We start from the raw sequence: 14,555 nt of genomic DNA, 5'->3' as shown, positions 1-14,555 counted from the left end.
ACATTTGAGCCGTGTTCACTAAAAGGTAGGTCAGGAGTTCATGTCTCCAGGCCTCAATGTCCAGGTCTAAATAAAGACCAAGGATTCAGCTTGCTGCAGCCTGGAGCTGAAAGGAGTCTCAAAGATCACCACATGGCACCAGCATTTCACTAAGCTATTCCGTTTAAAAACAAAGATAAAGCTGGATATTCGAGTATTTCAACAACCACCTGACAAGTCCAGTGTGAAACTGTGAAACCCCCATGTCATAATGCCTCTTATTTTGCTTTTGGCACTCTGGCTTGGTCTTTCTGAGTGTGAGTGTGTATGGTTGTTGGTGGGGTTCTCTCTGTTTCTGAAATCTGATCCTGTGTTGGGGAAACTGGACACCTCAACAGCAAAACGAGCTGTATTTATACCCCCGACACCCCATACTGACCAAAGGGCCTGGGGCCAAGTGACCCTTGCTGTGTTTACGTATGCAGTGTGTCCTGGTGAGAAGCTGCTATCCAAACGGGACAGACTGGACATTCTGGTGCTCCTGCAGTCTTTTATCTGCCATCTCATCCCTTCTCTGGAGGAATTGCCCTTAAACAGGAGTAAAGTGTTGCACTCGCTTCATCTCAAACCCATATATGGATTTAGCCCAAGTAAAAGAAGCAGTAATATAAACTAATGAGTAACTGATGAGGAGTAAGGCAGGCTGTGATTGGTCCCAGAAGTCCTACTGTTAGCAATCTGTGTATGCGCGCTTGTCTAAACACAGTTTGATAGAAAGCATTGCTTTTGGTCTTCTTAAGAAGCTTTTCAAGTATGCTTTCAGCAGCAACCAGCTGGAATGTGATTCCTTTCAACAAAATGTGCCGGGATGCTTGGGAGGCCACTAATGATTTGTTTCCATTGCTGCAGAAGCGATGTAGCTTTCCCTGTGAAGTGTTCCTTTCACAGAGTCGCAGGTATGGGGTCTCAGCCGGAGAGGTGTGAGTCATAGGCAGCGTGACAAAATGTGACGTTAGACCTGCTCTACCGAGCTGATCTGCTTTGTCTGCACAATGCTGCGCAATGGATACCGTCGTGATAGCCACACTTGTGTTTTCCTTTTTTTCTAAACATACGCTCATTATAAGCAGATGTAAAACCCACCTTTCTGTTTTAGTTACGTCTTTATTGGTCTGATGAGAAATTCTCATCTCAAATATTGTGCTTTCATTAGCTAGAAGCAGAAAATTGTCATAGCTGACAGACACATGAGCCTGTGTGTAATTTATCTATGTTATGGCTTTTATTCGGTTAATTGAGTTATTGAAATAAATGAACTTGACAATAGTGTTCTAATTTCTTAAATATCAAAAATATTCACTAAAAACAAAGTGCATTCTTTTTAAGTCTCTACATTGGCTACCTGCAAATTTTAGAATTGATTTTTTTTTAGGCGTTTTTGCTGTTATCTTGACTCTTAGTGGTCCTAGCCCACACCCCTTCCCAGAAACCATCAGGCCCTTTTGTGAGGGTCTTCTGCTGGTACTAGAGTGAGAACTAAAACACGCAGGGAAGCATTTTTCCCCTTTTATGGCTCTCAGCTGTGAAACAGCCTTGTTGAAAGCCTGGATGTTTTTGAAAGCAAGGATGTCTCTTTTCTCACTCTCATCTAATCCAAGTTTATAGCTGTTTTAATTCAACTTTGGTTATCAAAAAAATATACATATTAATTTTTTCTCTACTAATCTAGATGTGTTTGTACAGTTCCCCATCCCCAAAAAACTGATTAATGTATCACTGTTTTAAATTTGCAGTCTGTCATTTAGCTTTATATCTTTATAATCTCTTTAAAGGATCTTTTGTTACATGATTGATTGATTGACTAACTGATTAGGTATAGTCAAATTGGAGTAGATAAATTAAGAGGGATTGTGTATTATACACAGTCGTAAGAAAATTAGTAGACAACCTTAAGTGTTAACGTGAAGTATTTACCTATTAATGTCTCTTTTTTTTATTTGTAGAAAATACAGTTATTTGTTAGCACCAAAAATGAATCTGATTTACAAAAAAGGCATCAACGCAAATGTGTTCTTAGCTGAAGAAAATTTGGGACACCCTGATCATATTTTTGATCCACAATAAAAAATAAATTATCTTCTGTTTGTTTGCTTTATCACACATATCATTAAATTCTCAAAAACCTCAGTGAGTCATGTGAGCGAGGGTCAAAAATAACTTGGTTCACACAGATGTGATTACTTTTTGATGTAAGATCTAGCCTTGCTTTGGATGTTGAATTATCCATTTATTCATTATTGTGGATGGTGCCACTCCACACTTCTTATATATATATATATATATATATATATATATATATATATATATATATATATATATATATATATATATATATATAAATTCATCCATTTTCTTACACCCTTGTCCCTTGGTGGGGTCGGGGGGGTTGCTGGTGCCTATCTCCAGCTAACGTACCGGGCGAGAGGTGGGGTCACCCTGGACAGGTTGCCAGTCTGTCGCAGGGCAACACAGAGACACACAGGACAAACAACCATGCACACACACACTCACGCCAATTAACCTAACAGTCATGTTTTTTGACTGTGGGAGGAAGCCGGAGTACCCGGAGAAAACCCACGCATGCACAGGGAGAACATGCAAACTCCATGCAGAAAGACCGGGGCCGGGAATCGAACCCAGAACCTTCTTCCTGCAAGGCAACAGCTCTACCAACTGCGAGATGGAAAGCACAGAAAGAAAATGTTTGACTTTGACTCATTATAAGAACAGGAAATGACTAGGTAATCTTGTGTTAATTAATAGGTAATTAATTAACAATTGTTGAAGACTTTATGACTCTCCAGCTTGTCCCAGAGAAATAGATTTACTTTTATTTTTCTTAAATCACAGTTTTTATAACGATTTGAAACTTACTGTTTCTGTCATTGGCAGTTTGAAGTTTTTGCACTTTGAACTCATTCAGTTTCAATATTGTGGCCATTTCATTTTAGCACAACTGTGCAGCCCTCATATATATAATAAATAAATATTATATTAAATCTATTTAATATATTTTATTGATTTATTAATATAAAATAAATATAAAAGTAATATATTTATTTTATGTATGTAGAAAATAATAATAATACAGCTCTTAGGTACACAAGGGATTTAAACTTCAGCCTCATCACATTTTGTGGTAATTTAAAAAGAGCAGGTGTCGTCAGGGAAGTTCATATAATAAAAGCATTCAGGAGGTGGATGAGAATATTTTTGAAATCAGGAACTTGAAGGTTGAACAAAAGTTTGGATGAAGACAAAGTGAAGAGATTAAAAGGAACATATGATTAAATGGAAAATCAAGTGGTGAAGACAGGAGAGGACGGGTGTAAATCACAGCAGAGCCAGTGTGGCTGTGCCTCCCGAGGATGGACAGAGATCTGAAAAGACAAGCAGCAACAAGGATTTAATGACTGCAGCACAGCAACTTCATTCATGTTTAAAGTCCATTGAGGGACTCTTGTGGTGGTACGAGGGCAAGTGATTATAATTCCTGAAACAGACTCAAGCAGTCTGTTTCTCTCGGGTAGAAACTGCTGTGCCCATCGTGTGCAAAGTAAAATGGAAAGTGGCAGCAAGCGAGGTTTAAAAAAAGAAAGGAAAGCAAACTACATCGTTGTTTATCAGTGATGGGCAGGATAAGCATTAATTTTACTGCATACTGAAAGTTGTTTAGTCAGTACAACAGTTACAAGTAGAATAGAAATTTATTTAGAAAGAAATAAAAAAGACAAATATGCGTGATTACTACATATTCAGCTATTCTTTCCCTCCACATCCCGTAAGAAAATGTTATGCAAACACCTAAAATGTGAATTGAAGTTCTGATTCTTGAGCTTCTCCAGGAATCTTGAAGCACTGCAGAAAATAAAAACCATTGTCTTATCTGATTTTAATTATTCAGAGGTTATCAATTACCTTTCTAAATGGATGTTTATTAGGACTTGTCTGAAACATGTGCATTGATTTGTTCTCTTCTCCATAAAACTATCTGCTTCATTCTCCTTTGGGTCAGAGACATCTCTGAGACGAGTGGTTCACCCTGAGATCTTAGTGAGATGGAAAGCACAGAAAGAAAATGTTTGACTTTGACTCATTATAAGAACAGGTAATGACTAGGTAATCTTGTGTTAATTAATAGGTAATTAATTAACAATTAGGTGATTAATTAACAATTGTTGAAGACTTTATGACTCTCCAGCTTGTCCCAGAGAAATGGATTTACTTTTATTTTTCTTAAATCACAGTTTTTATAACGATTTGAAACATACTGTTTCTGTCATTTACAGTTTGAAGCTTTTGCACTTTGAACTCATTCAGTTTCAATATTGTGGCCATTTCATTTTAGCACAACAGCGCCCTCTGGTGTTTGTGCAAGGCGAAGTGCAACCAGTCAGACATCTGAACTACTGAAACAAATTCTCTCGATCTGTTTCGGATTTGTGTTTTCAAAAGTTTCGATGTTCATGTTAAAACCCTAATTTTAACCATTTACTGTAACGTACAAGCATAGACGTATAGAGTCAATGTATTGTGCATTCTGAGCAAAATCTTTCAGATGATAAAGTAGATATTAAGTACAAAACCATGTACAAAACAATTTACTGTAATGTAAATTTCAATTTAATTTTATTAGTATTATTATAATTATAATTATATAATTATAATTACAATGACAATAATATAAGTCTAGTAATATAATTATTATCTAATATTATTATACAACAACAACAACAACAACAACAACAACAATAATAATAATAATAATAATAATAACAAGAAATATTGTAGAAAGACAGAAAGATTATAGACGTGAAATAACATGGCACAATAAGGTTTTAAATGTTTATTTCATATTTTATACAACTCAAACAAATAAGAAACAAGCAGGACCAGCCTTCAGAATCAGCAAAAAAATTTTTTAAGTTAAATAAGTAAAATGTTGAAAAAAAATACATATTATTTTTATGCATAGTTCTTACATATATAAAAACACATCACTGTATATTTACAAAAACTAATTCTTTAAAACTCCTTAAAACAATTATGAAAAGATAATTTTAAATACACATCAAAGCTTGTAAGCTGCCTTCAAAATACAGGTGATATAAATAATTATTTATTTGTCAATGTTTTCAGCTTTAGCTGGTTTTAGCTCAGTCAGTGGTGGTGTATATAACCGTCAGGTCACAACTGTAACCAGAGGGTAAAATTTTTAAGCCTTCTTAATTGTATTGTGTCAATGGCGGGAAAATGTTATAACACAAATTAATGTTGAAAATGCAGTTTGACCTTACAGCAAACATTGTCCTACTTTCCCAGCCAAGTAAAACCACCAAGAAGCAATCTTGACTAAGCTCAAGTAAATTTTAACTTTCTGTCACTGTTCCTTTTAGGCTGACACTCCTATTGTGCAGCCAAACCTGCTGCATCAGCACATGCTTAACACGTACTGGACGCCAGATTTTCCTCTTATAAACATGCATTGGCCAGAAGACTACTTAACATGCGCTGGAGTTTCATTTTTGAGGATACATCAATCCTTTTGTGTACTCAGAAAGCCCGGTTTTGTCTGCGATCCAGTCGTTGTAGTGAGTCACCTTTGTGTAAACACCTGGCTTGTTCTTACTGGCACAGCCTTCACCCCAGCTCACCACCCCAAAGAGAAACATGCGTCCTGACGCCTGACACACCAGTGGGCCCCCGGAGTCTCCCTGTGAAAAGAGGGTCGGTGAGTCAATAATAATTTATCATTAATAAATAAAAATGTGTCATTTAAGGAATATTTCTATGTTTGGATAAATCAGATATAGAGAAAACGAACATTACTCATTGTTATTTACAGTCTGGAAAGAATTATATGTGATTTCTCTAGATGTCCACAGATATTTATACACTTCATCATGTGCTTACTTTGCAGGAGTCGGTGCTCCAATCAAGGCTCGCAGCGCACATCATGTTGTCAGTGAGTAAAGCTTTATAGGACTCTTCAACTTTGCAGTTGGTGGAGGAGAGCAGCCACACTGTAGCCTGTTTCAGCCGATTAGAGTAAGACCACGAACCTGCAGACGGCACAGCATGAGGTGTAAGCGACACTGAAATGGGTGTTTCACTAATGACTCTAAGGATATTCATATTGCTGTACTTACTAGAGCTTTCCTTCCCAAATCCTGCAATGCTGCATGTGACTCCATCAGGCAGGTAAGTGTTGAGCGGAGGAAGGCAAACTGTCCGAACAGAAGCTGTCTTCAACGCACCTTGTCCGTTTGCATTTGAGATTTTCAGTAGAGCTGTAATGTAAATTTCAATTTAAGTTCTGCACATAGAGATCTTTCTTATTAATGTCACATCTGCAGTCTTGAAACATCTTTATGGATTTTTTTTTGTACACAATTTACTTTTTACATTTTGCCACCGGAAAATGACAAACATTCAGGTATATTATTGGGATTGTATTGTATGAATACTTCACAGGGGAGGACATTAATAAACCAACAGCATCCTGGGAACTAAGCAACACAGCAGACAAGACAGGGATAAAGTTCAAAAACAGGTTTTTTTTAAGAAGATTGTGCAAAACTGTCATTCTGTGAGCCAAAACCACATGCAGTTGTAATTGCACTAAAAGAAAAAGTGTTGAGTCAGGCAGGCTGACTACAAATACATGCCACAGTTTTCTGAAAACTGTCTCTAAAAAACACTGAAAGCCACACAGCCCTCCTTGATATTGTGTTGGTCTGTCACATAAAATCCCAATGAAATACACTAAAGTTTTAGTTGCAATATGGCAAAATGTGGAAAGGTTCAAAAGGTATGAGCACTATTGTAAGCAAAACATGTTCATACACACCAATGTCGTTATCGAAGTTGGACGGGTTGTATTTCTGGTGGATGATGAGTTTCTCCACAGAGAAAGGCTGCTCCCTGTCAGGATCTGTGCTCTTGATGTCAGACTTTCCCAGATACACCTTCAGACGCTGGAGACTGGTTTGGTTTCTAAATAGGCGCACACATAAAGTGGTTCAAACACTCACGAAACATCTCATGTGAACTTTGTTCCCGTGTGATAATTAGCAGAGGAAGTGGAAGTGGGGGTTGCGTTTTCTCACCCATCGAGGAAGCAGTGTGCAGCTGTGAGAACCCAGCCGGGCGCGATGAGAGAACCACCGCAGAGGAACGTCTTTTGAAAGATAGCAGCGATCCACGGTTGTGACTCGATGGGTACGAAAGAGCCTCCCACGATCTTATTCGTCCTCCGCTCAGAACCCTCGCCACATGTTCTCTCTGGGGGGATCAAAGTGTGTGTGTGTGTAAATACCTGATGCATGAGCTCACCTGATGCCACTGAGATATAAGAGGATTTTAGAAACAAACCTGTATCTACAACTCTGCGAGGTGTTGTTGTTGGTTTTGCAGTTACTTTAGGACCTGTGTTACGGCAAAAAACACAGGCACGATTAGATACATTTAAATCAAATGCAGAGAAATGTGTCTTAGAGGAGTTACAAATCTTACATCTGGGAATATCGCAGAACTCCTTCTTGACCTGCCATCTTTTTTTAACATAGCACCACGGCCTCTGTCTGTTGTTGGGATTCCTAGAATTGAAGGGTAAATATATTAAAAGTTTGCCGTTTCTTTCAAACGCGTGGAAGCATTACATGTAAAACATGCGGTACCTGCAGTAATTATGGTTGCCAACTCCATTTGAATCGTCCCAAAAGTTGCTCCATTTGAGACACCTGTTACCATAAGATGATACAGAGACCATTCCCCTGTAGCTTGTTCCTTTCCCAAACCGACAGTCTGGTGATGCTAAAACCAAAGCACACAAAAAAAAAATTAATCAATGAGCATTAGGCTGTTCGGCCCCCTCCTACCATTCATTGGGGCTTATTTCAGGAAATATACATATGGCATCTGCAGCTCCTATCCGTTTGATGCTAGTCTGTCCTTGAAAAGTCTAATATTTTATTGTCAACATATAAGGTAATTTTCCTTAGCCATTCCACCACTCTACTAAAATAAAATCTGGATCATTCTAGCCTTTGCTGACAGGGTTGAAAATAAGGAGCAGAGAGGGAAATGGTATTCAGACAGAGATGGGGGGAAAAAAATCATTGGTAACTCACCCTGCCTGTTTGTAAAATAGCGTCGAGATAACACCTAAAAGGAGAGAAGATGTACAAGAGATTCAAAAAATGGATGTGTTTTCCTATAAAGTTAAAGTTGTTGTTTTTTTTCACTTGCTGCTCACCATGTTGACATTGAGCGCTGCAAGGATGGAGAAGATGACTAACAGGTTCATCATAAAGTCTGGTTTTACTTCTGCTTATTGGGGATATTTTTGTCTGTGAAGAGGAAAAAATACAGAAATGGACAATTGTAACAGGATGAATTGGTCTAAAGTAAACTTCCCATGGTCCTAATATGGAGATTATTATAAAGCACTTGATGACACAAGCGATATTTTGAACTAACAACTCTAAAACAGATTCTCAACATGACCTTTCTTACTTCTTGGTTTCAAACTTAAAAAAAAAAAGAAAAAAAAAAGAAGAAAAAACTCAGACCTCTGAGCCACTATCTCATTCTGCACTAGATGGTAAAGTATTATAAGCAAGTTACATTTTCTAAGTATTGCAAGTTATCTGTAGCATGCACATTTATTTGTTTCAAACTTATTTAGTAAAAATAGTGCAAACTTCTCTGGTTGCTGCATCTGTTCTGTACTGTAAACGTAGTTTCTATCAATACAATGAATTCGTATCAATTTAGGTTAGTAGATTATGACACTTTACATCAAATTAGTTACGCAGCATGCTCATACCAAACATTTTTTTCCTTGATCTTCCAGATATATTTGTTGACATGATAAAAACATATATATTTTTACACAGTGAAAGATTTAATCTTGCAGTATTTCATGGAAATCTTAAAACATGCTGGTGGTTTTCTGCTCACCTTTTTGACGCCTCTGTTCGACTTCTTTCTGCTTTTGCTGACGTGATAGAGAGCTGTGGCTAAACTAAACACACACTTGTTTTCGTGGTGCTGTTGCAGTGCTAATCCTCCCTCTGCTTCTTCCAATTTAAAGATTTTACAAGGAGGAGGGGCTAAGGAGACTTAATGAAAACATTACATACGTCCAGAAGCTGAGCAAATCAGATTATTTGTCATGTCCTGTGACACATACTGAAACACCCCCTTCCTCTCAAAGAGCAGCACTTCAAAAAAAACATATCCAAAATAGGCAATGTCGTCAAAGAAAGCATCTGACAGGAGACATGCAGGATTATTGATGGAAATAAGTGACAAGAAGTGACATTTAGGCATTCATAGGCATCTTACAAAGTGCTCAATTGTATGGTTTACATTTGAATATTCCTCTAGAATGGAGGCATTCATCATTATGGAAGTACTCCTCCAGACTCAGATTTAGATTTATTTCAGAATAAATAATCAGAGTTTAAATTTGGAACACTGGTTGTACCAAAGACCGACTGGTTTAGAACTGCAAAACAGGGCAACATTTCAGAGCGGCCTCAAACTTTACTCCTATTGAAAATACGTGGAGTCACAACCAAAATACATTGACTGTACCATTTCAGACAATAAACAAATATTCTGCCAGAATTATGCAACAAGCTTGTTGATGAATACAAAAAGTGGGAGATTTCTCGTAATTTATATATTCAGATATAAATAGGCGTGTGAACTTGTTTGAGCATGCATGTTTATTTTTGAACTTGATTGAAACTTGTGAACGTATGTTGCTTGTTTCACAGTCAGCTAACACCTTCCCACAGTCTAAAATAAATGTAAAATTCCTGCATAGGAGGGGTACAGATTTATAACGTTTATTTAAATGTTCTTACAAATAAAACCACAATAATCAATTATTCTTTGAAATTGGCATGACAGTGTTGGCTAGGAAAAAAGTCCTGAGTATTTATTTCTATGCTGCAGTCAGCATGCCTTTCCTGTGCATAAATGTTTTCCTTTAAGGCACTCCAGCTTCCTCAGCATAGGAGTAAGCTCATTAAGTTTGGCTATGTGATAAAGCTAACTTTGGGTGTGCGTGTGTGTTCGTCTCCTACTTTCTATGTTTGTGGCGCTAAATGGAAGATACTGATGATCCACTTGTGTTAGAATTAATCTCACATTCAAAAATTCAGTACGGACAGAAATGTCGGAATGCTTTTTGATGAAATGGCTCAGAAACAAATCAACGTAGCTTCAGACAAGCTGGTCCTGGAGTGTTAACATGCGTGCCACCCGTATTGGTCCTCTGGTAGACCTAAATCTCAGTTTGCCAATCCTTTCCAACGCAATGTACAACTTCCTCTAAAACAATGGGCATTGTCTCACATTTTGTAGGGGAATTTTTGAGTTGAAATCTCCCTCGTATCTGACTTCATTAATGACTGCTGCCTGTGTTACTCATGTTTCCTCCACTTTGATTGTGATAATATCTTTTGTGCAAGGATGTTGTTAACGTTATTGCCATGAAAAAAATAAGCTTTTAATCTCAATGAATTTTTATCCTGGTAAACTAAAGGTTAAATAAAAACAAACAAACAAACAAAAACAAATGAGTTAATTAGAAGCATCTTTTAAAAAGTTGAGTAATGTACCCCGTGTTAATTATTTCAGACAGCAAAATCTGTCCCGTGTAGGTGTTTTGTGAAATAAGGAACTAAATGGTGAAGTTGCCTCATCCAGGAAAACCCAGGATATTTGAGGTCAACACAGCTGCAACCAATTCTGTTTGATAAATCATTTTTGAGAAAAAAAAAGAAAAAACTCCACACACCTGCAGACATGTTACACTTGAATTAAAGCTCTAGACTGTCTGAGTCACTGATATATTCCCCCAGATTTTCAACATTTCAGTATTTATTGCAGCTGTGAGAGGAGGGGAGGAAAACAATCAAGTATTGTCCTGGTTTTGATAAGAAAAAGTTGACACTACGGCTTTAGCCTGCCTGTGTGAAAGGACATTTCTGAGTTTAGGCTTATATAAATTGTAAGCTGTAAAAGCTGCAACTATAAATCTATTCAAGTTCTATTTAAGTCAGGTTTAAGACATGAGGAATTACCAGTAAACGTAAAATTAATTCACATTTCTGAGTTTTTCTATTGTGTTCTTCCTTTGTACTTCAACCTAGCCCATCTAGATTTTTGCAGGAAGCATACACATGCGTTGATAGACAAGGAGAACGGAAAAAAAGTGACTAATGCCTCTGCGGAAAAAATAACAGAATTATGACATGTACATAGAACTGCAATTTATTTGGGTAAGGGTGTGAATACAACTTCTTTAATTAACCCTTCTTACTCGAAAAGAGAGAAAAATATTCCTATTTATAATTGGTTATTAACTGTCATCTGTAAACATCATTTCACACCTTTTAAAAGGTGCTATCACATTAGAAACTGTGGCGTAGAACAGGTCAGTGAACTACTTTTAACAAGTAATTTCATTCTGAGTCACAGTATAAATAAACTCACATGATTCAGCTTCTCTATTTGCTCACAAGAGAGATTTAGCTGCTTCTCCTTTTCAGGAAAATTTAAAAAATGAGTAAATTGGGTGCTTTGTGGATCAGTGGTAGAGCTGCCACACCACCTGGGGAGGCTGCAGTCCTCAACGCAGCGGTCCCAGGTTCAATTCTCAGCTCTGTCATTTGCTGCATGTCTTCCCGTTCTCTCTCTGCCCTACCTCCTGTCCAGTTACCATTGAAAAGGGGTAATTAGTGCCAACAAAATGTTAAAAATAGCTTTTAAAGGCATCCTGCAAAACTAGAGTTGCAACTTTCTTGTCAGGAGGAATGGATGAAAATACTAGGAAACCACTGTCAGTTGCTTGTGCAAGGATACTTAGTGTTTAACCTAGATCACACAGAGCGCTAGTGGGTTGCCATAGCTCCCATCAGATTAAAATTTACATTTTTTTATGTCATGAAATATTTGATAAAATCTGATTTTGATTAGGGCTGCACAGTGGCGCAGTTGGTAGAGCTGTTGCCTTGCAGCAAGAAGGTTCTGGGTTCAATTCCTGGCCCTGGTGTTTCTGCATGGAGTTTACATGTTCTCCCTGTGCATGCGTGGGTTTTCTCCAGGTACTCCGGCTTCCTCCCACAGTCCAAAAACATGACTGTCAGGTTAATTGGTCTGTCTAAATTTCCCCTGTGTGTGCATGGTTGTGTGTCTCTGTGTTGCCCTGTGACAGACTGGTGACCTGTCCAGGGTTTACCCTGCCTCTCGCCTGAAATGTTAGCTGGAGATAGGCACCAGCAACCCTCCTGACCCCACTAAGGGACAAGGGTGCAAGAAAATGGATGGATGATTTTGATAATATTTTATCTAAATGCAAAAATCACTCTATTGTGAATGTAGCTAACATCAATAGTTAACTACATAAAAGACAAGACGATGGGAAATGGTGAAGAGCCCATGACCTCATTTCACATCCTGTAAACAAGTAGGTGAAAGAACTGGACTAAACAGGTAGGAAGGCCAGTTCGTCAAACACATCCTCTTGTCTAATTGAGTCTCATCAAAGAAGCTTCATAAAAAGCTATGAAAAACACTTTTTGGTTACGTTGCTTCACTCTGGTCAGCGAGGAGAACTAGGAGGCAGAGATCCAGCAGGTTACCAACATGATGCAAAGCAAATAACCAAACAGATGTTACGTTACGACTCTCTGATTTTCTTATTATGTACATTGCAAAGATGTATTTTTAGACTTCTGCAAGTTGAAGTTTCAGTTTATCGGTGAGCTGTGAATACAGTTCCTTTTTTTTTGTCTTGCTAGGAAAAAACTTTCTGAGAAATGGTTCAGCACCCACTCAGATAAATTTTGACCACAACAACAACCACATTTTCCAGTTGTGAACACTGTTGGTTACTTAGGGTATGTCATAGAGAAATATAAGGACCTATAAACAGCTCTCACCTCCCTCATCTGCAGAAAAAAAACAATGTGGTGGCGCCACTAGTAGTTTGAAAAGAAATTCCACCAAATACTACAGACATAAATGCAAACAAATATAAAGAAAGCAATATAATAAAATAAAACAATAAAATCTATTGTTGTTCTTGCATTTAGTAAATAAATGCAAGAACAACAAGTAAATTAGTAAATTTTGGTTTTACTAACTGATTTGACACAATAAAAGGTTAGTCTGATTTAATGCCAGATGGTGATTAAAAAAAGGTTGTGCCTTGTTTTTTTACAAGGAATGTCAATTTCTTGTTCCCACATATGCAACAGCATGCGTATTTCACCTCTTACTGTTGAATGCTGCAAATTTATCTTTTTTTAAAAAAAGAGCTATTATGTGCTGAACTTCCTTAAGCAATGCTTGAACAAAACATCTTCTAGAAGCTGGAAGTATAAGTTTCTTTTTATTCACTTTTAAGCCAGAAATAAATTAATCTGTTATATTGCCATCACCATCACACACCCACACACACACACACGCACACCTCCACACTCACACACACACACCCACGCACGCACACACGCACACCTACACACACACACACACACGCACACACACACACACACGCACGCACACACACGCACACACACACACACACACCTACACACACACACAAATGCACACACACACACACACACACGCACACACACACACACACACACACACACACACACCTACACACACACACAAATGCACACACACACACACACACACACACACGCACACACCCACACACACACACACACACACACGCACACACACACCCACACACACACACCCGCCATGCTCTTGTTTTAGTTTCAATATAAGATGTAGCATATTAAATATTAATAATTATTTTGTAGGATTGTTCTGAGTTAAAGATATTACACATAAATAAACTGCACTGACTTATTATTTGTAATATTTGTGGCCATGAAATAATTAAACATGAGGTTAATTTGCTACGTTTGGAAACAATTGTACGATATCATCATATTAAAAGTTGAAATGGAGCCTAAAACCCTCACGTCACTTTTCTTGAAGTAAATACCAATCGCAGCAACATCACAGACGATTTGCATAACATTTGTATTCATCATGACAAAGAAAGCAGCCGGGCTTTGTTGCACCAGCTGGTAGAACAGAACCGTAGCCAAGTCATCACATTTCGCCAATGATTGCATATTCTTGACATGTGCAATGAGCTTATTGTTTAGTTTACCATTGCAAAATTTGAAGTTCCTCTGAAAATCTGAATCATCTGTAAATGTAACACATCTATTGCACATAAACATGAAGTCTGGCTTAGACAACAAAATGACGTTATTTCAGCTTAGTAGTGAAAATACAACTGCCATTAACTTCTGCTCCTTTTTGTGTGAATTTCATAGCATTTCTTTATGGACTTTTGGAAAGTAAAGTTTCATTTCATTTAATCCAAAGATCAGACATATTCAGGTGTGTTCTTTACTGTAGTTTTTTTTCCCCCCTTGCTTTTAATGAAGTTAGTTTCATATATTTTC

The 14,555-nt window shown here is 37.6% G+C and overlaps 1 protein-coding gene across 1 annotated transcript; it reads right to left on the bottom strand.

Annotated features, from left to right (window-relative positions):
* Window positions 1-4,870: 4,870 nt before the first annotated feature.
* On the bottom strand, window positions 4,871-13,000 carry LOC103476977 (urokinase-type plasminogen activator). Its single transcript, XM_008429758.3, has 11 exons — window positions 9,004-13,000; window positions 8,297-8,390; window positions 8,172-8,205; window positions 7,719-7,854; window positions 7,555-7,637; window positions 7,414-7,467; window positions 7,149-7,323; window positions 6,890-7,035; window positions 6,189-6,329; window positions 5,953-6,101; window positions 4,871-5,753 (listed from the first exon to the last, which is right to left on the bottom strand). Exons 2-11 carry the CDS (start codon window positions 8,348-8,350, stop codon window positions 5,559-5,561), a joined length of 1,167 nt encoding a protein of 388 aa, XP_008427980.2. The 5' UTR covers window positions 8,351-8,390; window positions 9,004-13,000; the 3' UTR covers window positions 4,871-5,558.
* Between the last annotated feature and the right edge of the window lie 1,555 nt (window positions 13,001-14,555).

The sequence above is a fragment of the Poecilia reticulata genome, chromosome 15 (genome assembly GCF_904066995.2).
Source record: "Poecilia reticulata chromosome 15, P_reticulata-male-v2, whole genome shotgun sequence".
In the NCBI taxonomy this organism is placed as follows: Eukaryota; Metazoa; Chordata; class Actinopteri; order Cyprinodontiformes; family Poeciliidae; genus Poecilia; species Poecilia reticulata.
The sequence above is the reverse complement of the archived record's forward strand: the minus strand, read 5'-3'. Positions and strand labels throughout refer to the sequence as shown.

Bases quoted from the DNA above. Each gene is read 5' to 3' on its own strand.
- LOC103476977 (XM_008429758.3), bottom strand. From the start codon at position 8,350: ATGATGAACCTGTTAGTCATCTTCTCCATCCTTGCAGCGCTCAATGTC. The intron at 7,638-7,718 runs GTACCGCATGTT...CTTCAATTCTAG, and splicing joins GGCAACCATAATTACTGCAG to GAATCCCAACAACAGACAGA. The intron at 6,102-6,188 runs GTAAGTACAGCA...TGCCGTCTGCAG, and splicing joins ATTTGGGAAGGAAAGCTCTA to GTTCGTGGTCTTACTCTAAT.